Source organism: Pelodiscus sinensis, chromosome 4 (assembly GCF_049634645.1).
Source record: "Pelodiscus sinensis isolate JC-2024 chromosome 4, ASM4963464v1, whole genome shotgun sequence".
Taxonomy (NCBI): domain Eukaryota; kingdom Metazoa; phylum Chordata; order Testudines; family Trionychidae; genus Pelodiscus; species Pelodiscus sinensis.
In genome coordinates, this window is record NC_134714.1 from 134634308 (window position 1) to 134656015 (window position 21708).

The 21708-nt window shown below is 64.8% G+C and overlaps 3 protein-coding genes across 4 annotated transcripts in view; 2 read left to right on the plus strand and 1 right to left on the minus strand.

Moving 5' to 3' along the window:
* Nucleotides 1-655: 655 nt before the first annotated feature.
* On the minus strand, nucleotides 656-3382 carry LOC102457111 (sesquipedalian-1-like). Its single transcript, XM_075928773.1, has 2 exons — nucleotides 3170-3382; nucleotides 656-1552 (listed from the first exon to the last, which is right to left on the minus strand). Exon 2 carries the CDS (start codon nucleotides 1538-1540, stop codon nucleotides 965-967), a length of 576 nt encoding a protein of 191 aa, XP_075784888.1. The 5' UTR covers nucleotides 1541-1552; nucleotides 3170-3382; the 3' UTR covers nucleotides 656-964.
* Nucleotides 3383-3613: 231 nt separating this feature from the next.
* Nucleotides 3614-11885, plus strand: LOC112547644 (CD2 antigen cytoplasmic tail-binding protein 2). Of its 2 annotated transcripts, XM_075928772.1 has the most exons (7): nucleotides 3614-3789; nucleotides 5020-5108; nucleotides 5411-5558; nucleotides 9343-9500; nucleotides 9570-10056; nucleotides 11038-11168; nucleotides 11607-11885. In XM_075928772.1, the coding sequence occupies exons 2-7, from the start codon at nucleotides 5034-5036 to the stop codon at nucleotides 11715-11717; spliced, it is 1110 nt and encodes a 369-aa protein (XP_075784887.1). In that variant the 5' UTR covers nucleotides 3614-3789; nucleotides 5020-5033; the 3' UTR covers nucleotides 11718-11885. The 2 variants fall into 2 exon arrangements, with proteins under 2 accessions (XP_075784887.1, XP_075784886.1); XM_075928771.1 differs by lacking the exon at nucleotides 3614-3789 and having other exon boundaries at nucleotides 11041-11168.
* Nucleotides 11886-13444: 1559 nt separating this feature from the next.
* Nucleotides 13445-21708, plus strand: part of ITGAL (integrin subunit alpha L) — a 40078-nt gene continuing 31814 nt past the window's right edge. The window contains exon 1 of the mRNA XM_075928768.1: nucleotides 13445-13759. The gene's annotated coding sequence lies outside the window, so the exon portion shown is untranslated. The remainder of the gene's footprint in view (nucleotides 13760-21708) is intronic.

Here is a 21708-nt window from a genome sequence, read left to right on the forward strand (position 1 = left end):
GCGGGCTGGGCTAGGGGGTCTCTGCAGACTCACCCCCTTGTCCCGCCACAGGGTGAATCACGCAGCCTGCCTGGAAATGGAGACCCCCAGTATCCACACCACTGGGTTCTGGTCTTGGGGGTATGGGGCACTGGCCTGAGATGAGCCTCAGTTCCCTGAGGGCCACTCTGAGGCTAGTGAGAGCCAGGACTCCTGGGCTCTATTCCCGGCTCACTGGGGTTAGTGGCGGAGCAGTGGCCACGGGGGACCAGGCTCTGCATGCTGGAGGGGCGAAGCCTGGACGGTGTGTGCTGCGCCAGTGGAGGTTGGGTGAGGGCAGCAGGAGCCTGGCTGATCTCCTAGGGCAGGAAACGGTTGTTGAAGGCGGTCAGAGCCGCAGGCAGGGCCCTGATGGAGCGTTTCCTGCTTTGCCTGTCCCTGTGGCCCGAGAGCCTCCTTTGGCTGAATGAATGGGGATTTCTCAGACCCACAAGTTGAGCCCAGTGCAGCAGTGGGGGGAGCTCTCACCGGGCAGGCAGGACGTTTGTTCCGCACAGCACCCGCTGGAGTAGCCAGGAGCTCCCCTGCCCCAGCCGTTGCCCTGCCCCCTGCACTCAGCGCCCCCCACTGCTGGCCAGAGGTGACCAAACAGTGAATTCACGTGGCTGAGCCCAGGCCCCGACAGAACACGTTTATTATTGGAAAAGCATCGCCTCAGTGCAAAGGTTTGGCCTTGAAAGGTCCCCACTTCCCGAAGAACCGCAAGGCAGAGGGAGCATCTCTGCCTCCTTAACCCGGGGGGGAGGGTTTCTAGTCCATCCAAGCCAGACACGGCCCCTTCCCATTCTGTCTGTCCCTTGAGCTGAGCTTGCAGCCCCTGCTAGCCCACCCTGGGTCCCCCACACTGCATGTTTCTCCTGCATTGGATGGCATGGAATAGGACTCCCCTACCCCCTCTGGCTCTTCTCCTTTCCCTGCTCCCGTCCTACCCCAAATCAATCAGGTCTCCCTGTGTTGGCTGGGTCCCTTCTGCCCTGGCCTCCTTCCACTTCGCCCGCAGCTTCACAATCTCCTTCCCAAACTGCTGGTGCAGCCCCTCAAAGTCTGGCAATCCCACCGCTGACACCACTGGGCGGTGCTGAACAGCCCATTCCTTTGGCGGGGCAACCCCATTGGCCCGGTACTGTCCCTCTAGCTCAGTCACCAGAGCCCGCAGGTAGTCAAAGCTGGCCGTGCTCAGAGCCCGTACCCAGCCCTCCATGGAGGCCTGGTCTTCGGCAGCCATCTTGTAAGCTCGGTGGCCCGACCGGTAGGAGATTTCAAAGGTGAAAGGCTCTGTGGCGGATTCCTGTAGCTCCACCGTGCAGCCCTCCAGCAGGATCAGCCCCAGCGGCTCCCGGTCCCCCTGCCGCTCCCAGTAGAAGAGCAAGTTCCCTCGCAGTTCGCACCAGCGGCGCTGGTAGGTGCTGCTGCGTTCGCTCTTCTTGTACAGCCGGCCCTGGCGGTCGGGGGGCACTGCCACGCGGGAGTAGCCCAGGACGCCGGTTTCATGCAACTTCATGTGGGCAGGGACCTGAGAGAGGGGAGACAGGGAACAGGACGTGGGGCCTTTCCCGGGCAGGGCCCCAGCCCCAGGGCAGGGAACGGGACGTGGGGCCTTTCCCGGGCAGGGGCCCAGCCCCAGGGCAGGGAACGGGACGTGGGGCCTTTCCCGGGCAGGGCCCCAGCCCCAGGGCAGGGAACGGGATATGGGGCCTTTCCCGGGCAGGGGCCCATCCCCAGGGCAGGGAACGGGACGTGGGGCCTTTCCCGGGCAGGGCCCCAGGGCAGGGAACGGGACGTGGGGCCTTTCCCGGGCAGGGGCCCAGCCCCAGGGCAGGGAACGGGACGTGGGGCCTTTCCCGGGCAGGGCCCCAGGGCAGGGAACGGGACGTGGGGCCTTTCCCGGGCAGGGGCCCAGCCCCAGGGCAGGGAACGGGACGTGGGGCCTTTCCCGGGCAGGGCCCCAGGGCAGGGAACGGGACGTGGGGCCTTTCCCGGGCAGGGGCCCAGCCCCAGGGCAGGGAACGGGACGTGGGGCCTTTCCCGGGCAGGGCCCCAGGGCAGGGAACGGGACGTGGGGCCTTTCCCGGGCAGGGGCCCAGCCCCAGGGCAGGGAACGGGACGTGGGGCCTTTCCCGGGCAGGGGGCCCAGCCCCAGCCCCAGCCCCAGGGCAGGGAACGGGACGTGGGGCCTTTCCCGGGCAGGGGCCCAGCCCCAGGGCAGGGAACGGGATGTGGGGCCTTTCCCGGGCAGGGGGCCCAGCCCCAGGGCAGGGAACGGGATGTGGGGCCTTTCCCGGGCAGGGGCCCAGCCCCAGGGCAGGGAACGGGATGTGGGGCCTTTCCCGGGCAGGGGGCCCAGCCCCAGCCCCAGCCCCAGGGCAGGGAACGGGATATGGGGCCTTTCCCGGGCAGGGGCCCAGCCCCAGGGCAGGGAACGGGATGTGGGGCCTTTCCCGGGCAGGGGGCCCCAGGGCAGGGAACGGGACGTGGGGCCTTTCCCGGGCAGGGCCCCAGCCCCAGGGCAGGGAACGGGACATGGGGCCCAGGGCTGGGGGCCCGGAGTTCAGGGCAAGGCTGGCTCAGGGGGCCCAGCGCAGAGGGCCCAGGGCAGGGCAAGGGGAGCGGGGCGCAGGGCGGGGCCCGGGCCTAGGGGGCCAGGGCGGGAGGCTCAGCAAGGGGGGCTCGGGGCGGGGCAAGTCGGGGGGGGCGGGGCGCAGGGCGGGGGGTTCGGGGCGGGGGACTCAGCACGGGAGCCCAGGGCGGGGCTCAGCTCGGGGGGGCGGGGCTCGGGGCGGGGGGGGCGGGGCCCGGGCCTGGGGGGCTCGGGGCTCGGCGCGGGGGGGGCTCGGGGCGGGGGGGGGCGGGGCTCGGGGCGGGGGGCTCAGCTCAGGGGGGGCGGGGCTCGGGGCGGGGCCTGAGACGGGGGGTTCGGGGCGGGGGACTCAGCACGGGAGCCCAGGGCAGGGCACAGGGCTCAGCGCGGGGGGGCGGGGCTCGGGGGGCTCAGCGCGGGGGGGCGGGGCTCGGGGCGGGGGGGCTTAGCTCGGGGGGGGGGCGGGGCCCGGGCCTGGGGGCGGGGGGGCTCAGCTCGGGGGGGGGGGGGGCTCGGGGAGGGGGGGGGCCGCTCCCCGCCCGGGCTCGTTACCTGGCTCCTGCCCGGCTCTGCCCGCGCGGCTGCTCCCTCCCGGCCCCGCCCCCCGGAAGTGTCTCGCGGCAGCCAGGGCGCGGCCGGCTCCGCTCGGTCCTAAGGCGACCCGGGTTCGCGGGGGGGGGCAGGGCCCCACTCGCCCCCCCCCCCCGGTGAAACACGAGGGGCCGGGCCCCTTGCCCCCCCCCCGGAAAACAGGGGGGGCCGGTGCGCCTGCCGGGGGGGGCGCAGGGGGCGTGGCCCCGTGGAGGGGGAGGGGCCTATGCCCTGGGCCTGTCCCGTCAGACCCGAGGTGCTGGGGGGGGGGGGGGCGGGGCGCTTGCTGCCCCTTTAAGCGTTGCCATGACTCCCGCTCCGCACGGCAGCCAATGAAGCCGCAGCTAGCGGTGGCTGCCCGGAGAAAACGTCACTTCCGGCCCCTCCGCCAACCCGCCGTTGGGCTCCTGCGCGATGGGGGGCCCTCGCTCAGGTGCCATTGTGACGTCACCTATCGCGCTATTCGCCCGAACGAGATCAACCCGGCGCGAGAGGCGGGGCGAGGGCCTGCGGCGACGTCACATCCGGGCAGAGTGACCCGGAAGTGGCTGCCGCGCGAGGGCGCTCTGCGAGCCCCGGAGGTGAGTGAGTGGCGCAGCCGATGGGGGCGCTGATCTGCATATGCAAATGAGGGGCTGTGAGGGTCTTGGGGTCCCGCTGGTACCGGGGCGCCCGGCCCGAGCCGAACGGGCTGATTTGCATATGCAAATGAGGCGGCAGGACCCGTACTGCGCATTTCCCCCGGGCCGGACTATTGCATCTTATTTGCATATGCAAATTAGGCATCACAGGGGGGCCCTTGGCTGGGCTGAACCGAGCGCTTGGGCCCGCCCAGCACGGTGGAAGCGAGTCATTTGCATATGCAAATTGGGAAGCTGCGAGGCTGGAGTTTGGGCCCGTGTCCCTGCGGGGCGGGGCCTGGGGGGCTCATTTGCATATGCAAATGCACGTTGTGCCCGGGGCGGGTTTGCAGCCTGGCGCAGAGAGGATGCTCCGGTGGCGCCTCGCCTGAGGCCGGGTCTCTGGCGTGTCATTGGCCTGTGGGGCTGCAGGTGCCTGGGGCCGCGGGGCCCGTCGTGTGGGGCTGCAGGTGCCTGGGGCCGCGGGGCCCGTCGTGTGGGGCTGCAGGTGCCTGGGGCCGCGGGGCCCGTCGTGTGGGGCTGCAGGTGCCTGGGGCCGCGGGGCCCGTCGTGTGGGGCTGCGGGTGCCTGGGGCCGCGGGGCCCGTCGTGTGGGGCTGCGGGTGCTAGGGGCAGCGGGGCCCGTCGTGTGGGGCTGCGGGTGCTAGGGGCCGCGGGGCCCGTCGTGTGGGGCTGCGGGTGCTAGGGGCAGCGGGGCCCGTCGTGTGGGGCTGCGGGTGCTAGGGGCCGCGGGGCCCGTCGTGTGGGGCTGCGGGTGCTAGGGGCCGCGGGGCCCGTCGTGTGGGGCTGCGGGTGCCTGGGGCCGCGGGGCCCGTCGTGTGGGGCTGCGGGTGCTAGGGGCAGCGGGGCCCGTCGTGTGGGGCTGCAGGTGCCTGGGGCCGCGGGGCCCGTCGTGTGGGGCTGCAGGTGCTAGGGGCCGCGGGGCCCGTCGTGTGGGGCTGCAGGTGCTAGGGGCCGCGGGCCCGTCGTGTGGGGCTGCAGGTGCTAGGGGCCGCGGGGCCCGTCGTGTGGGGCTGCAGGTGCTAGGGGCCGCGGGGCCCGTCGTGTGGGGCTGCGGGTGCTAGGGGCCGCGGGGCCCGTCGTGTGGGGCTGCAGGTGCTAGGGGCAGCGGGGCCCGTCGTGTGGGGCTGCAGCGGCGGACGCCCCCTTCCTTACTCACCTCCCTCCCCAGAGCATCGGGCCACCATGCCCAAGCGCAAGGTGACATTTGAGGACCAGGTGGAGGGGGACGAGGAGGAGCTGGCCATGCCCAAGAAGAAGGTGAGTTATGAGGGCAGGGATGTGGGGAGGGATCTCTGTGGGGCAGTGAGGCATGGGGGAGGGATACAAAGGGGAGGCCTGTTGTGCGGGTGGGGACGTGAGAGAGGTCTCTGGAGGTACCCTGGTGAAGGGTACAGGTCTCTGTTGGGAGTTGGAGGGGGTCGCTGGAGAGGGTGTGACCATGGGGTATTTGAGGGTTCTCCTGGGTGTCTCAGGATGATGCTGGTGAGTGGGGGGCCTGTTGCATCAAGGTGCTGTGTTTTGGGATGACCAAGGGAATCTAAGTCTCCCTCTCTCCCCAGCTGGCAGAGCCTGGCCTGGGGGCCAGCGGCCCCGGGAGCCGCTTCAAGGGCAAACACTCCTTGGACAGCGACGAGGAAGACGAGGATGAGGAGGGCGATGACGGCCGGGCCAGTAAATACGACATCCTGGCATCGGAGGACGTGGAGGGTGAGACCCTCGGCAGGGGAGACCAAGCTGAGTGGGCAAAGATCTGGGGAGGGGGACCCTGGGGAGTGGGTGGGAAGAAGGGAAGGATGGGAGGCAGGTGAGGGGTGAGTGTATGATCCGGGGGGAAGGAGGGGAGAATGGGGGCTGGAGAGTGCTCCTGTGGGGAGAAGTGGGGGGTCCTGCCTCGGTAGACCAATCTGGGGCTGTGCAGAGCAGGGGAGACAGGGTAGTAATGAAGTTGGGGAAATGGCAGCAGGTCTGATGGGCAGGGGGGTCTCCCAGGGGTAGGAAGTGGGGAAGACAGTGGTGGGACTGACAGGTCACAGGGTCTCCAGAGGCAGGGGCAGGAGGCAGGGAAACTGGTGGGGTAGTGTTGAGGGAGCAAACTGTGGCGGGGCTGGTGGGCAGCAGGTGACTGTGGCGGGGCTGATGACTGGGCAGGTGATAACCGTGGATGGAGGAGCTGAGGAGTAGGGGGATGACCATGGCGGGGATGACAGGTGGCCAGGGGGTGAGCGTGGCGGGGCTGGTGGGCAGGGGGTGAGCGTGGCGGGGCTGGTGGGCAGAGGGTGAATGTGGCGGGGCTGGTGGGCAGAGGGTGAGCGTGGTGGGGCTGACGGGCGGGGGGTGAGCGTGGCGGGGCTGACGGGCGGGGAGTGAGCGTGGCGGGGCTGGGGGTAGGGGGTGAGCATGGCGGGGCTGACGGGCAGGGGGTGAGCGTGGCGGGGCTGACGGGCAGGGGGTGAGCGTGGCGGGGCTGACAGGCGGGGGGTGAGCGTGGCGGGGCTGGGGGTAGGGGGTGAGCGTGGCGGGGCTGACGGGTAGGGGGTGAGCGTGGTGGGGCTGACGGGCGGGGGGTGAGCGTGGCGGGGCTGACGGGCGGGGGGTTAGCGTGGCATGCTGGGGGTAGGGGGTGAGCGTGGCGGGGCTGACGGGCGGGGGGTGAGCGTGGCGGGGCTGGGGGTAGGGGGTGAGCGTGGCGGGGCTGACGGGTAGGGGGTGAGCGTGGCGGGGCTGACGGGCGGGGGGTTAGCGTGGCGGGGCTGACGGGTAGGGGGCGAGCGTGGCGGGGCTGGGGGCAGGGGGTGAGCGTGGCGGGGCTGACGGGCGGGGAGTGAGCGTGGCGGGGCTGACGGGCGGGGGGTTAGCGTGGCGGGGCTGACGGGCAGGGGGTGAGCGTGGCGGGGCTGGGGGCAGGGGGTGAGCGTGGCGGGGCTGACGGGCGGGGAGTGAGCGTGGCGGGGCTGACGGGCGGGGGGTGAGCGTGGCGGGGCTGACGGGCTGGGGGTGAGCGTGGCGGGGCTGACGGGCAGGGGGTGAGCGTGGCGGGGCTGACGGGCGGGGGGTTAGCGTGGCATGCTGGGGGTAGGGGGTGAGCGTGGCGGGGCTGACGGGCGGGGGGTGAGCGTGGCGGGGCTGACGGGCGGGGGGTGAGCGTGGCGGGGCTGACGGGCGGGGGGTGAGCGTGGCGGGGCTGACGGGCGGGGGGTGAGCGTGGCGGGGCTGACGGGCGGGGGGTGAGCGTGGCGGGGCTGACGGGCGGGGGGTGAGCGTGGCGGGGCTGACGGGCAGGGGGTGAGCGTGGCGGGGCTGACGGGCGGGGGGTGAGCGTGGCGGGGCTGACGGGCGGGGGGTTAGCGTGGCATGCTGGGGGTAGGGGGTGAGCGTGGCGGGGCTGACGGGCGGGGGGTGAGCGTGGCGGGGCTGACGGGCGGGGGGTGAGCGTGGCGGGGCTGACGGGCGGGGGGTGAGCGTGGCGGGGCTGACGGGCAGGGGGTGAGCGTGGCGGGGCTGGGGGTAGGCGGTGAGCGTGGCGGGGCTGACGGGCGGGGGGTGAGCGTGGCGGGGCTGGGGGTAGGGGGTGAGCGTGGCGGGGCTGACGGGCGGGGGGTGAGCGTGGCGGGGCTGACGGGCGGGGGGTGAGCGTGGCGGGGCTGACGGGCAGGGGGTGAGCGTGGCGGGGCTGGGGGTAGGGGGTGAGCGTGGCGGGGCTGACGGGCGGGGGGTGAGCGTGGCGGGGCTGGGGGTAGGGGGTGAGCGTGGCGGGGCTGACGGGCGGGGGGTGAGCGTGGCGGGGGTAGGGGGTGAGCGTGGCGGGGCTGACGGGCGGGGGGTGAGCGTGGCGGGGCTGACGGGCAGGGGGTGAGCGTGGCGGGGCTGACGGGCAGGGGGTGAGCGTGGCGGGGCTGGGGGTAGGGGGTGAGCGTGGCGGGGCTGACGGGCGGGGGGTGAGCGTGGCAGGGGTAGGGGGTGAGCGTGGCGGGGCTGACGGGTGGGGGGTGAGCGTGGCGGGGCTGACGGGCAGGGGGTGAGCGTGGCGGGGGTAGGGGGTGAGCGTGGCGGGGCTGACGGGCGGGGGGTGAGCGTGGCGGGGGTAGGGGGTGAGCGTGGCGGGGCTGACGGGCGGGGGGTGAGCGTGGCGGGGGTAGGGGGTGAGCGTGGCGGGGCTGACGGGCGGGGGGTGAGCGTGGCGGGGCTGACGGGCAGGGGGTGAGCGTGGCGGGGCTGACGGGCGGGGGGTGAGCGTGGCGGGGCTGACGGGCGGGGGGTGAGCGTGGCGGGGGTAGGGGGTGAGCGTGGCGGGGGTAGGGGTGAGCGTGGCGGGGCTGACGGGCAGGGGGTGAGCGTGGCGGGGCTGACGGGCGGGGGGTGAGCGTGGCGGGGGTAGGGGGTGAGCGTGGCGGGGCTGACGGGCGGGGGGTGAGCGTGGTGGGGCTGACGGGCAGGGGGTGAGCGTGGCGGGGCTGACGGGCGGGGGGTGAGCGTGGCGGGGCTGACGGGCGGGGGGTGAGCGTGGCGGGGGTAGGGGGTGAGCGTGGCGGGGCTGACGGGCGGGGGGTGAGCGTGGCGGGGCTGACGGGCGGGGGGTGAGCGTGGCGGGGGTAGGGGGTGAGCGTGGCGGGGGTAGGGGTGAGCGTGGCGGGGCTGACGGGCGGGGGGTGAGCGTGGCGGGGCTGACGGGCGGGGGGTGAGCGTGGCGGGGGTAGGGGGTGAGCGTGGCGGGGGTAGGGGTGAGTGTGGCGGGGCTGACGGGCGGGGGGTGAGCGTGGCGGGGCTGACGGGCGGGGGGTGAGCGTGGCGGGGCTGACGGGCGGGGGGTGAGCGTGGCGGGGGTAGGGGGTGAGCGTGGCGGGGGTAGGGGTGAGCGTGGCGGGGCTGACGGGCGGGGGGTGAGCGTGGCGGGGCTGACGGGCGGGGGGTGAGCGTGGCGGGGGTAGGGGGTGAGCGTGGCGGGGCTGACGGGCGGGGGGTGAGCGTGGTGGGGCTGACGGGCAGGGGGTGAGCGTGGCGGGGCTGACGGGCGGGGGGTGAGCGTGGCGGGGCTGACGGGCGGGGGGTGAGCGTGGCGGGGGTAGGGGGTGAGCGTGGCGGGGCTGACGGGCGGGGGGTGAGCGTGGCGGGGCTGACGGGCGGGGGGTGAGCGTGGCGGGGGTAGGGGTGAGCGTGGCGGGGGTAGGGGTGAGCGTGGCGGGGCTGACGGGCGGGGGGTGAGCGTGGCGGGGCTGACGGGCGGGGGGTGAGCGTGGCGGGGGTAGGGGGTGAGCGTGGCGGGGGTAGGGGTGAGCGTGGCGGGGCTGACGGGCGGGGGGTGAGCGTGGCGGGGCTGACGGGCGGGGGGTGAGCGTGGCGGCGGTAGGGGGTGAGCGTGGCGGGGGTAGGGGGTGAGCGTGGCGGGGCTGACGGGCGGGGGGTGAGCGTGGCGGGGGAGGGGGTGAGCGTGGCGGGGCTGACGGGCGGGGGGTGAGCGTGGCGCGGCTGACGGGCAGGGGCTCTCCCCGGGCAGGGCAGGAGTCGGCCACCATCGACTACGAGGACGGGGTGCGGATCACCCCCTTCAACCTGGAGGAGGAGATGGAGGAGGGGCACTTCGACTCGGAGGGGAACTACTTCCTGCGCCGCGAGGCGCTGATCCGGGACAACTGGCTGGACAACATCGACTGGGTGAGGGGCAGTCCTGCGGGGGCGGGGGCGGGGGCCGGCCAGACCGGGGCTGATCTCTGCCTCCCTCAGGTGCGGATCAAGGAGCAGCCCCCCGGGAGCCGGCAGCCCCTCGGCGGAGGCCAGGAGGAGGATGGGGGGTCCCCCGGCGGGCGCCCCCCGCTGGACAAGCAGGCCCTGCTGGAGGGGATGGTGGAGCTGGTGCGACCGGGGGAGACTGTGGCCCGGGCCATCCAGCGGCTGGGCAGCAAGGGCGGGGCCAGAGGCTCGCGCACCCACCGCGCCTGGACCCGTGCCAAGGCCGACGCCCCTGCCTCACAGGAGGAGGGGGCGGCACCAGGGTCGCCCCAGAGGCGGGAGCAGCTGGAGCGGCTCTCGGGATTGGCCGACCAGATGGTGGGGCGGGGCGTGTACGAGATCTACCAGGAGACCCGTGAGAAGCTGGCGCTCAGGCTGCGGGCGCTGACCCAGCCGCCCCCAGCCCCTGCCCAGCCCGCCCCGGCCCTCGACATGTTTGCCGAGGACATCGATGAGGAGAGGCTGAGACCCCAGGCATCCGGTGAGATACTGGTGGGCTGCGGGGCAGGAGTGGGGGGCACTGGCAGGGCTGGGCTGACAGGCTGTGGGGTGGAAGGGAGGGGCATTGGCAAGAGGGCTGGCGGGGGCTGCAGGGCAGGAGCGGGGGGCATTGGCAAGAGGGCTGGTGGAGCAGGGCAGGGCTGGCGGGGGCTGTGGGGCAGGAGCGAGGGGCATTGGCAAGAGGGCTGGTGGAGCAGGGCAGGGCTGGCGGGGGCTGTGGGGCGGGAGCGAGGGGCACTGGCAAGAGGGCTGGTGGAGCAGGGCAGGGCTGGCGGGGGCTGTGGGGCAGGAGCGAGGGGCATTGGCAAGAGGGCTGGTGGAGCAGGGCAGGGCTGGCGGGGGCTGTGGGGCGGGAGCGAGGGGCATTGGCAAGAGGGCTGGTGGAGCAGGGCAGGGCTGGTGGGGGCTGTGGGGCGGGAGCGAGGGGCATTGGCAAGAGGGCTGGTGGAGCAGGGCAGGGCTGGCGGGGGCTGTGGGGCGGGAGCTAGGGGCACTGGCAAGAGGGCTGGTGGAGCAGGCCAGGGCTGGCGGGGGCTGTGGGGCAGGAGCTAGGGGCATTGGCAAGAGGGCTGGTGGAGCAGGCCAGGGCTGGCGGGGGCTGTGGGGCGGGAGCTAGGGGCACTGGCAAGAGGGCTGGTGGAGCAGGCCAGGGCTGGCGGGGGCTGTGGGGCAGGAGCTAGGGGCACTGGCAAGAGGGCTGGTGGAGCAGGCCAGGGCTGGTGGAGGCTGTGGGGCGGGAGCGAGGGGCATTGGCAAGAGGGCTGGTGGAGCAGGCCAGGGCTGGCGGGGGCTGTGGGGCGGGAGCGAGGGGCATTGGCAAGAGGGCTGGTGGAGCAGGCCAGGGCTGGCGGGGGCTGTGGGGCGGGAGCTAGGGGCACTGGCAAGAGGGCTGGTGGAGCAGGCCAGGGCTGGTGGAGGCTGCGGGTTACCCAGGGGCTGTCTGACCTGCGGCTGTTTCCAGCAGGGGGCGCTGACGCAGCGACGCAGCCCCTGGACGGGGACGAGCCCCTGGCGGAGGTGATGTGGGAGTACAAATGGGAGAACACGAATGGGGCAGAGCTCTATGGGCCCTTCAGCAGCACCCAGATGCAGGTGAGACCCCGCCCCAGAGCAAGGGGTCCCGTGTACCCCGCCTGCCCCAGCAGGGCCACGTCCCAGCACCGCGCGCGATGTTCCCAACACCCCGTGTGCCCAGCCCCCTCCGCCAGGCCTGGCTCCCCAGGTGTCTGACCCCTTCCCCAGAGGGGCGGTATCCAGCCCTGGGCGAGGGTCCCCATGTGCCCAGCCCCCTCCGCCAGGCCTGGCTCCCCAGGTGTCTGACCCCTTCCCCAGAGGGGCGGTATCCAGCCCTGGGCGAGGGTCCCCAGGTGCCCAGCCCCCTCCGCCAGGCCTGGCTCCCCAGGTGTCTGACCCCTTCCCCAGAGGGGCGGTATCCAGCCCTGGGCGAGGGTCCCCAGGTGCCCAGCCCCTGCGTTGCCCAAGGAGCCGCGTCCCAGGGCCCCATGTAACCCTCTCTCTCTCCCCTTGCAGGAGTGGGTGAACCAGGGCTATTTTGAGCATGGAGTCTACTGCCGCAAGGCCGACAATTCGGAAGGCCAGTTCTACAACTCCAAGCGGGTGGATTTTGACCTGTACACGTGATCTGCGACTGGCCTGCGACCCCTCGAGCCGAGGGGGCTGGACTTGGGTCTGGGAGAGCCAGGGAGGGAGGTTGGGGTGCATATGGGGCGGAGGGGCTTGTGGGGTGTGGATGTCTCGTCTTTATTTTTTTTCTTGCTGGATTAAAATATATCTATGTCTTGTACTGTGCTGGTGCTGCCGCCCCTGCGAGCTGGTGTCTGTGTGTCAGGGGACCCTCACAGCGCCTGGAAGACGGAGATTCTCCTCTGAGCATCAGGGCCTTGGTGTTTGGGATTCACAGCCTGGGTTGTTATGGTAGGGTCCCTCAGGAGATGCAGGGCTGCTTGTTTTGGCTCTCTCTTGGCAGGACTGATTTATTACCATAGCTCGTCCGTCACCTTGTTTTTGTAGGGTCTCCTGGGAGAAGCAGGGCTCTGTGCGTGGCTTGGGTTTTGTGAGCTCTCTTGTGCTCGCGGGCTTGTTACGGTTTGGTTGCAGGAAAGCTCAGGTTTTGTGTGTGTGTTGCTTTTTAATTGCAGGGTCTGTTGTGCGTACTGTTTTGTTTTTGTAGGGTCTTTCACAAGCGCTTGAGCACCAGGGCCTGTCTTTGTGTCATTTTGTTACTGTAGGGTCTTACAAATGTGAGGACTGTGTGGAAATGCAGCTTTGTTTCTGTGGGTCTTAAACGTGCTAGGGGGGTGTGTTTTCACTGTAGCTGTTGTTGAGTCTCTGACAAACGCGGCGGCTTTGTTGTGGTAGGGCCTGTCCCGAGACTGAAGGCTGCGTGTGCTTTTGTTGTTGTTCTGTGGAACCCCTGTGTTGTTGTGGGGTCTCATAGTCTGTTGTTGCAAGATCTGGGCCCGCTCATGCTCACTAATTATAGCTGTATTCTCGATGGCTGCCGGTTTAACGTAGGATCTGGGTTTGTTATCGTAGGGTCTTCTCTGTTGTTATAGGGTTACCTTCCCTGTTGTTGCAAGATCAGGGACTGTGTGCATGTCATGATTGAAGGGTCTGAGGCTGTGTGCATGGTGCTTTGTTATTGTAGGGCCCTCTCTGGGAGACAGATTGTTATTGTAGGGTCTCCTGGCCTGTTGTTCCAATATCTGGGGCAGTGGGTATGTCACTTGGTTATTGTTCTGTCTCCAGAGTCGGAAGCAAACCAGGGAACCACTGCTGGAGCTGCTGACCCAACCCCATTCCCCCCAGCTACGATGGAACCAGGGCAGAGATATGGGGAGCTCAGTGGCTCTGGAGAGATGCGGGGCGGGGACGGGGGTGATGTCACCTGGCAGGTGCTGGAAGCAGGGCTAGATTTGGAGGTGCAGTTATTGGGCCGAGCCCCCCACGTGGCATGGGAGCGCTGTCTCTGACCCCTTACAACAACCCTGGCAGTCCTGGGGTGACACAAGACATCCTGTAAATGCAGCCCCTGAGGCAGCAGAACCGAACTCCCCCCAAACTGGCCACATGCAGGCAGATGTGGGGAGCAGGGCAGCCTCTTCGCACCTTCCCTTTTTCCTCCGTACCCCCGTGCGTGTGGGGGGCGTGAATGGAACGTGGGCGTGCACACACACACGCACACACTCACCCCCTGAGCCCCCAGACTGATCCAGAACTCAAGAGTCCTACAAAAAGGTGAAGCTAGGCCAGATGACAAAGGATGAATATAAATAAATATGCAGGGGCCAAATTCGAAAGGCGAAGGCACAAAACGAGCTCAGACTAGCTAGAGACATGAGGGGAACAAGGAAACATTCTGCGCACATGTTAGAAGCAGGAGGAAGAGCAACGTCAAGGAAGCCCATTACTCGGTGAAGAGGGAAAAACAACAGAGAATGTGGAAGTGCCGGACGTACTTAGTGACTTCTTTGTTTTGTGTAGGAAACTTCTTTGTTTTGGTTTTCACCAGGAAGGTTGGTGGCGGCGGAATGCCTGACACAGTGAGTGCCAGTGAACACGGGCATAAACGGCGAGGAGTCCTGTGGCACCTTATAGACTAACAGATTTATTGGCGCAGACGCTTTCGTGGGCTGCACGCAGTGGAAACGCCAGAGGCAGGGGTAAATATTCAGGCATAAGAAAAGAGTCCCAATGAAGAGTAAGGCTGGAGATAACGAGGTCAATTCGGTCAGGGAGGAAGAGGCCCACTTCTAGCAGCTGCTGTGGAGGTGTGAACACCAAGAGAGGAGAAGCGGCTTTTGTAGTTGGTTAGCCAGTCACAGTCTTTGTTTAATCCTGAGCTGATGGTGTCAAATTTGCAGATGAACTGGAGCTCAGCAGTTTCTCTTTGAAGTCTGTTTTTTTGTTGCAAGATGGCTATTTTTAAATGTGCTACTGTGTAACCGGGGAGATGGAAGTGTTCTCCTACAGGTTTTTGGATGTTACCATTCCTGGTATCTGTTTTGAGTCTGTTTATTCTTTTACGTAGGGGCTGTCCAGTCTGGCCAGTGTACATGGCAGGGGGCATTGTTGGCACATGGTGGCATATATTACCTGGGCTCGACAAATTAGGCAATCTACTCGCCCGTGGCAAGTAGATTTTAGCCCAGCGGGGCCACGCAGCACGGTCAGCACATGCACAGTGTGTGCTTCCGCGCGGCTGGCGAACAGGGCTTGCCGCTGCTTGGCGAGCTCTGCATATTACATTGGTAGATGTGCAGGTGAGCGAGCCCGTGATGGTGTGGGTGATGCGGTTAGGTCCTTTGATGGTGTCGTTGGTGTAGATATGTGGGCAGAGTTGACACCGGGCTTTGTTGCAGGGATTGGAGTTCCTGAGTTAGAGTTACTGTGGTGCGGTGTGTAGTTGCTGGTGAGAATTTGCTTCAGGTTGGTGGGTTGTCTGTGGGCGAGGACTGTAGAGTGAATAATTAAGGCAATTATCTGAAAGATAGTAAGGTGATAAGTAAGAGCAAGGATTTGTAAAGAACAAATCACGTCAGACCAACTGACAGCTTTCTTTGACAGGGTAACAAGCCTTGTGGATGAGGGAGAAGTGGTGGCCGTGGTATAGCTAGACTTCAGTAAGGCATTTGATACAGTCTTGCATGGCCTTCCTATCAATAAACTAGGTAAAGACAACCTAGATGGAGCTGCTATAAGGCAGGTGCAGAACTGGCTGGATAACTGATCCCAGAGAGGAGTTATTAACGGTTCACAGTCATGCTGGAAGGGCAGAACAAGAGGGCTCCGCATGGGTCTGTTCTGGGACCGGTTCTGCTCAATATCTTCCTCCATGATTTAGATGATGGCGTAGAGAGGACACTTGTTAAGTTTGTGGACAGTATCAAGCTGGGAGGGGTTGCGAGTGCTGTGGAGGTTGGGAATGTAATTCAAAACGATCCAGACAAACTGGATAATTGGTCGGAGATAAATAGGATCAGTTTCAATAAGGCCGAATGCTAAGCACTGAGGAAAGAACAAGCAGTTTCACACACACAGAATGGGAAGTGACTGCCTAGGAAGGAGGATTGCAGAAATGAATATCGGGGCCATCGTGGATCACAAGCTAAATGTGAGTCAATAGTGTGACGCTGTTGCAAAAAAAGCAAACCTCATTCTGAGATGTATTGTCAGGAGTGTTGTGAGCAAGACACGACAAGTCATTCTTCCGCTGTACCCTGTGCTGACCAGGCCTCAGTTGGAGTATTGGGTCCAGTTCTGGGCACCACATTTCAAGGAAGATGTGGGAAAATTCGAGAAAGTCCAGAGAAAAACTATGAAAGTGATGAAAGGTCTAGAGAACATGAGCTATGAGGGGAGGCTGAAGGAACTGGGCTTGTTTAGTTTGGAAAGGAGAAGACAGAGGGGACATGAGAGCCGTTTTCAGGTATCTAAAAGGGTGTCACAAGATGGAGGGAGAAAAATTGTTCCCCTTGGCCTCTGAGGACAGGACAAGGAGCAATGGGCTTCAACTGCAGCAAGGGAGGTTGAGGTTGGACATTAGGAAAAACTTCCTGCCTGTCGGGGTGGTTCAACACTGGACTCAATTGCCCGGGGGGTTGTGGAATCCCCATCCCTGGAGATATTTAAGAGCAGGTTGAACAGGTGCCTGCCAGGGCTGGTCTCGATGGGGCTTGATGACCTCTGGAGGTTCCTTCTGCTTAGAAGAATAGAATCAGGGAACCCGAGAACCGGAAGGGACCTTGACAGGTCAGGTCCAGGCCCTGCCCTCATGGTAGGACCTGTGGTTCTGATTCTAAACCCCTCCCCTCCGTCCCGGCTCCTTCCACTCTCCCGAGGCACGGAAGCTCCATCACCCCGCTCTGCAAACTGCAAGCCCTCTCCTTAGCCCCAAACCCCGCCCTTATCCCCAGCCATTCCCATTCCCTAACCATCCCCTTACACCAGCCCTGCCCCGATGCCTCCCCTAGGCTCTCAGCCCCAGGCTCCTTTCTCTGCTGAATCCCTTCTCTCTGTTTCCCCACGTAGCTCCCCCCACTCCGCTCTTGATCGCCCCATTTCCAACTGGGACTGGCTGCCGGAGAATCTAGGAGTCCTTCCTCCCCACCCCCTGCTCTGCTCTGGCCTCTGGAGTCCCCTCCTTTCCCACAGCTGGGGAGAGAACCCAGAGAACATAATATAATTCGGTGCAACACCCTTGGGTGGGAGGGGAACTCCACATCAGCACTGAACTCCTGCAAGGGGAGCTCAACTCACAAGGCGGCGAGTGAAACTGAAAGGCCGAGGAGCAGGCAGAAGTGTGAATGACTGGTAGCCGCGTGGAAACTTTCAAACCTTTCTGTGAGAATGGCCCCATCTTTACAATTTGAGCCTAAGTCCCATCCCCCACCCCTGCTACACAGCCAAGGGAAAGTCAGTTAGAGGGAAGCAAACGGCCTGCTTTCGAAAGGGGAAGTGGGACTCTGCTGCGGCCCAGAGGAGAGCGTGTATTCTGGTGAGTCGGGGCCAGGGAGAGCGAGGCAGGACCGCAGGAGAATTTGAAGTGCAGCCCGCCAAATCCACACAAACAGAGCAGACCATCCGAGGCAGGAAGCCGGCTGAAGAGCCAGTGGGCCCCTGGACGATCGAGACGGCAAAGGAGCACTCAAGGCCGATGAGGTCGTTGTGGAGAAACGAAATGAATCCTTCGCATCGGTTCTCACGGCTGAGGATGTTGGGGAGACTCCCAAACCCGAGCCAGTCTTTCTAGGTGAGAAATCTGAGGAATTGTCCCAGACTGAGGTGTCACAGAGCAAGCCTTGGAGCACATGGATAAGCTTCACAGTCACAAGCCACCGGGCCCGGATGGCATGCGCCCAAGAGCTCTGACAGAACTCACATGGGAAACTGGAACTCCTACCTGTGGTTTGTAACCTGCCTTTAAATCAGCTTCCGTACCTAATGAGGGAGGCTCCAGTTTGTTGAAAGGGCTCTAGAAGTGATCCCGGCAGTTCCAGGCAAGGGAGACTGACAGTACTGGGCAAATGGGTTGAAACTAGAGAACAGCGTTGTCAGACGCATAGATGAACATGATTTGTTGGGGAAGAGTCAGCGTGGTTCTATAAAGGGAAATCCTGCCTCAGTAATCTGCAAGAATTCGTTAGGGGGATGAACAGGTATGCAGACGGGGGGAATTCACTGGATACGGTGCACTTAGATTTCCAGAAAGCCTTTGACAAGGTCCCTCCCCGAAGCTCTTAAGCAAAGTAAGCTGTCACGGCATAAGCGGGACAGTCCTCTCATGGGCTGGTGACCGGTTAAAAGACAGGAACAAATGGTGAGGTTCCCAAATGGAGAGGTAACTCGTGGTGTCCGTACGGGAACCGATCCTAATCAACCTATTCAGAAATGATCTGGAGAAAGGGGCAAACAGGGAGGTGGCCACATTTGCAATTTTTACAAAACTGCTCAAGATGGTTATTTCCAAAGCTGTACGTGTGTGACGGCGCGTTGGGGTCCCCGACTCCTGCACCCCCGTAGTGGCACGAACAGACTCCACCAGCCAGTAGAACAGAGGGAGTTTATTGCTTCCTCAGGATACAGCACAGATGTAATCTGGTTCCAGGGCAGGCCTCAGCCCCCCTAGAGATGGGGGAGCCTGGGCCCCTAAATCCCAGCCCCTTGCTTAGGCTGCTTCCTCCATGATTCCAGCCAGAAACGAAAACTCTCTTCCAGCCCTGCCCCCAGCCAGGTGCTGGTCTCCGCCCCCCTCCCTTTGTCTCTCCCTGGGAGGCTGAGCCTGAGTGTCTGGGATAATCCACATTTGGGAGAGTCAGTGGGAATCTCCCATCCCAGCGCAGGGGGACTCCGGGTCACAGAGCAGACAGCCCCCGCTACGGCACAATGTGTAAAATGATGGAGTCTCTCAGAGAGAGAGAGAGATCTTGGCGTAATTGCAGATCGTTCTCTGAAAACATCCTCTGCTTGTGCTGTACGCGTCAGTGTTGGGAACTGGGTGCAAGTGGTGTTCTCGTCCACCCTCCATGTAGAAGGAAAAGATCCAGGTAGGGATCATCGAACTGTGGAGGCACAAGCGTGGTTGCTCAGGTGGTGTTGGGGAGAGGGCTTTGGATATGGGATGTTGTTCCATGAACAAGGGTTGCTAGGAAGAGATGGGCTCCACCTACCCAAGAGAGGGAAGAGCATCTATAAACTAGGTTAGTCGGGGGACGGTGACCAAAGCCCAGAGGTAAGTGGGGAAGTGGGATACCGGGAAGAAACACGAGGAATGAACAACAAAGGAAGACCCCTGATTCGAATGGAGAAGGTCGGGCGATCAACTGGGTATGTAAAGTGTCTGTACACGAATGCGAGACGCCTGGGAGACAAACAGGAAGAATCAGAAGCCCTGGCCCAGTCGAAGAACTAGGATTTGATTGGAATAACGGAGACGTGGTGGGACGACTGACATGAGTGGAGCGCTGTCACGGAAGGGTATAGACTGTTCAGGAAGACCAGGCGGGGGGGAAAAGGAGCAGAGTTGCGCTGTGTGTAAGAGAGCAGTAGGATTGCTCACAGCTCCAGGATATAGAGGGAGAAAAGCCGGTTGAGCCTTTGGGTCAAGTGTGGAGGTGGAAGAAGCGGGTGAGGTTGTGGTTGGTGTCTGCTATAGACCAGATCCGGTGGATGGGGCAGACGAGGCTTTCTTCAGACAACTGAGAGAAGCTTCCAGATCACAGGCCCTGGTTCTCGTGGGGGACTTTAATCGCCTGACGTCTGTTGGGAGACCAATACGGCAGGACACAGACAATCCAGGGAGTTTTTGGGGAATGTTGGGGATGACCTCTTGGTACAAGTGCTGAGGGAACCGACCAGGGGCCGTGCGCAGCTCGACCTGCTGCTCACAAACGGAAGTGGATGCAGGTGGCAATCCGGGAAGCAGTGATCATGAGATGATCGATTTCAGGATCCTGACTGAAGGAAGGAAGGAGAGCAGCAAAATACACCCCCTGGACTTCAGAAGAGCAGCCTTTGACTCCCTCAGAGAACGGATGGGCAGGGCCCCCTGGGATGCTAACACGAGGGGGAAGGAGTCCAGGAGAGCTGGCAGTATTTAAAGAAGCCGTATTGAAGGCCCAGGAAGAAACCATCCCGACGCGCAGCAAGAGAAGCAAACAGGGCAGGCGACCAGGGTAACTTACCAAGGAAATTCTTGATGAACTTCAACACAAAAAGGAAGCTGACAAGAAGTGGAAATGTGGACAGATGACTAGGGAGGAGTAGAAATACATTGCTCAAGAATGCAAGGGACTTACCAGGAAGGCCAAAGCACGAGTGGAATTGCAGCTAGCAAGGGATGTGAAGGGAAGAAGAAAGGTTTCTACAGGCATGTTAGCAAGCGTGGGACCCTTAAAGTACATCTACACAGTAGCACAGACCTCTAAACAAGCTAAGCAATTTGAGCTGTGCAAATGACATAGCTTCTTTTGAAATGTGCTGTCTGCATAGCACTATTTTTTAAATGAATTGCTATTCCGGTGTCTTCCTTAATTCCCGGGCAATGAGGTTACAGGAAGCCAGAATAAGAAGCCCGTTATTTGGGATGTATTTTGGAATAACGGGCGTGTTCTTAAGACACACAGAATGCTATCTCTGGATAACGGACTTTATCCCCGAATAGCACTGAGATGATGTGGGGAAAGCTGAAGCACTCAAAGTTTTCTTTGCCTCTGTCTTCACGGACGAGGTCAGCCTCCAGACTACTGCACTAGGCAACGCAGTAGGGGAAGGAGGTGGGCAGCCCTCAGTGGGGGAAAAACAAGTTAGGAACTATTGAGAAAAGCTAAACATACACAAAGCTAAATCCTGGGGGCCTGGATTTAATGCATCCAAGGGGACTGAGGGAGTCGGCAAATGTCATTGAGGAGTCTTGGCCATTAGCTTTGGAAAGTCGTGGAGGTCGGGAGAGATCCCGGATGATTGGAAAAAGGCAAATGCAGGGCCCATCTTAAGGGAAGGACGATCCAGGGAACTACAGACCAGTCAGCTTTACCTCAGTCCCTGGAAAAAGGATGAAAATGAGAGGGGCTTGGAATGGCTTCTGGATGAGGGAGAGAGGAACAGGGCGGAGACTTTTCAGCGTGGGAAAGAGGAGGCTAAGGGGGCTAAGAGAGAGGTCTGTAAGATCAGGACTGGTGTGGAGAAAGGAAAAGTTAGTTACCCCTTGGGACACAGTGGGGGATTTCCTTCATGCTTTGTGGGAGTGCTGGGCGCGTGCCTCGGTTTCCCTGGGTGCTGCGTGTGTAACGAGGTGGTGGAAGAGGCTTTGCTGGTCCCGAGGACCCGGTGCGACGTTGCCTGGGACCCATACAACAGCCTGGATTGAGGGACCCCAGCGACGGGCGCGCATGAGGCCCAGCTGACCTGCGTCTGGCCAGGGGAAGGAGAAAGGGCTGAGGAGAGAGGCCCCCGATGACCTGGCCAGTCGGTTCCAGGCAGTGGGGGAGCAAAGGAGAGAAACGGGCCCAAGGCGGCAGGCTGGAGGAGGGGCTGTAGGATTGTCGGCTGGACGGAGGGGGCAGCCAGAGCCCCCCGGAAGCGGGAGAGACCCAGATGGACGGTACGGCGCTGAGGGGCGACAGGCCTGGGGCCCTGCGCTGGGTTCAGGTGTACAGCAAGCCCTCCTGTGTCACTGGCCGAGTCCCGGCGGCTGGGGGTCGGGGGCATTGCCCCTCTGGGCATGGGCGTGCCAGGGCTCCCGGGTGACCGACGGCTCCGAGGTGCGTCCCTGGGGGCCGTTGGGCCAAAGCGCCTCTCGCCAGCGAGCGAATGGCCCGTCCGAAGCCGGGTTACGCCCGGGGGCCTGTGGGGCTGAGTCCGTGGCCGAGGATGGCGGGGACGCCCTTGCAGAGCAGAGGGCTCTGCCGCGAGTGGCTGCTGGAGCCGGGGGAGCGGAAGGGACCGGAAACGGCCGATGACCAGCCCCTGGAAGGGGCCTTGTGGGGACAGAGCGCTGGGGGGCTGTGGGGGGCAGCGGGTTGAGAAGCAAGTTCCAGAGCCAGGCGGGGCCCCGGGGTGCGGCGAGAGCCTGGGAGCGGACCCCCCATGGCCCAGCGCGGAGGGGAACCCAGCCTGCCCCCCGGTGGCCGAGAGCGTCGCCGGCGGTAAGTGAGGAGCGACCCCGAGACGCCAAGTGCGCAGGGACCCGCGTTCCCGTGCAGCGGGGGAGGGACGTCGCGGCCCCCGAGAAGGCTGGTGACGGACCAGCCACCGGGCGGGGAGCCAGACGGGGCCACACGGGCTTTGCCGCTGAGGCTGGAATGGACCCCGAGGCAGGACGGAGGCCCCAGGTCTCCCTGCTGGGAGAACGGCTCCGGGGCGGGGGGGGCAGCCGCAGGGCACCTGCCCACAGGCCTGGGCGGGTACCGGGGAGGGGAGGTTCTGGGCAGCAGGTGGGGGGTGGGGAGACCCCACTGCGGGGGCTGGGGAGGAGCCCCCAGAAAGCCCGGGGAGGGGGGCCCACAGCAGGCAAAGGGACCCCCGACGGAACGAGGCCCATCGCCCGTTCACCCTTCCAGGGGAGACCACCAGTAACCCAGGCTGAGAGCAGCCTTGGGGAGGGGTCACCCAG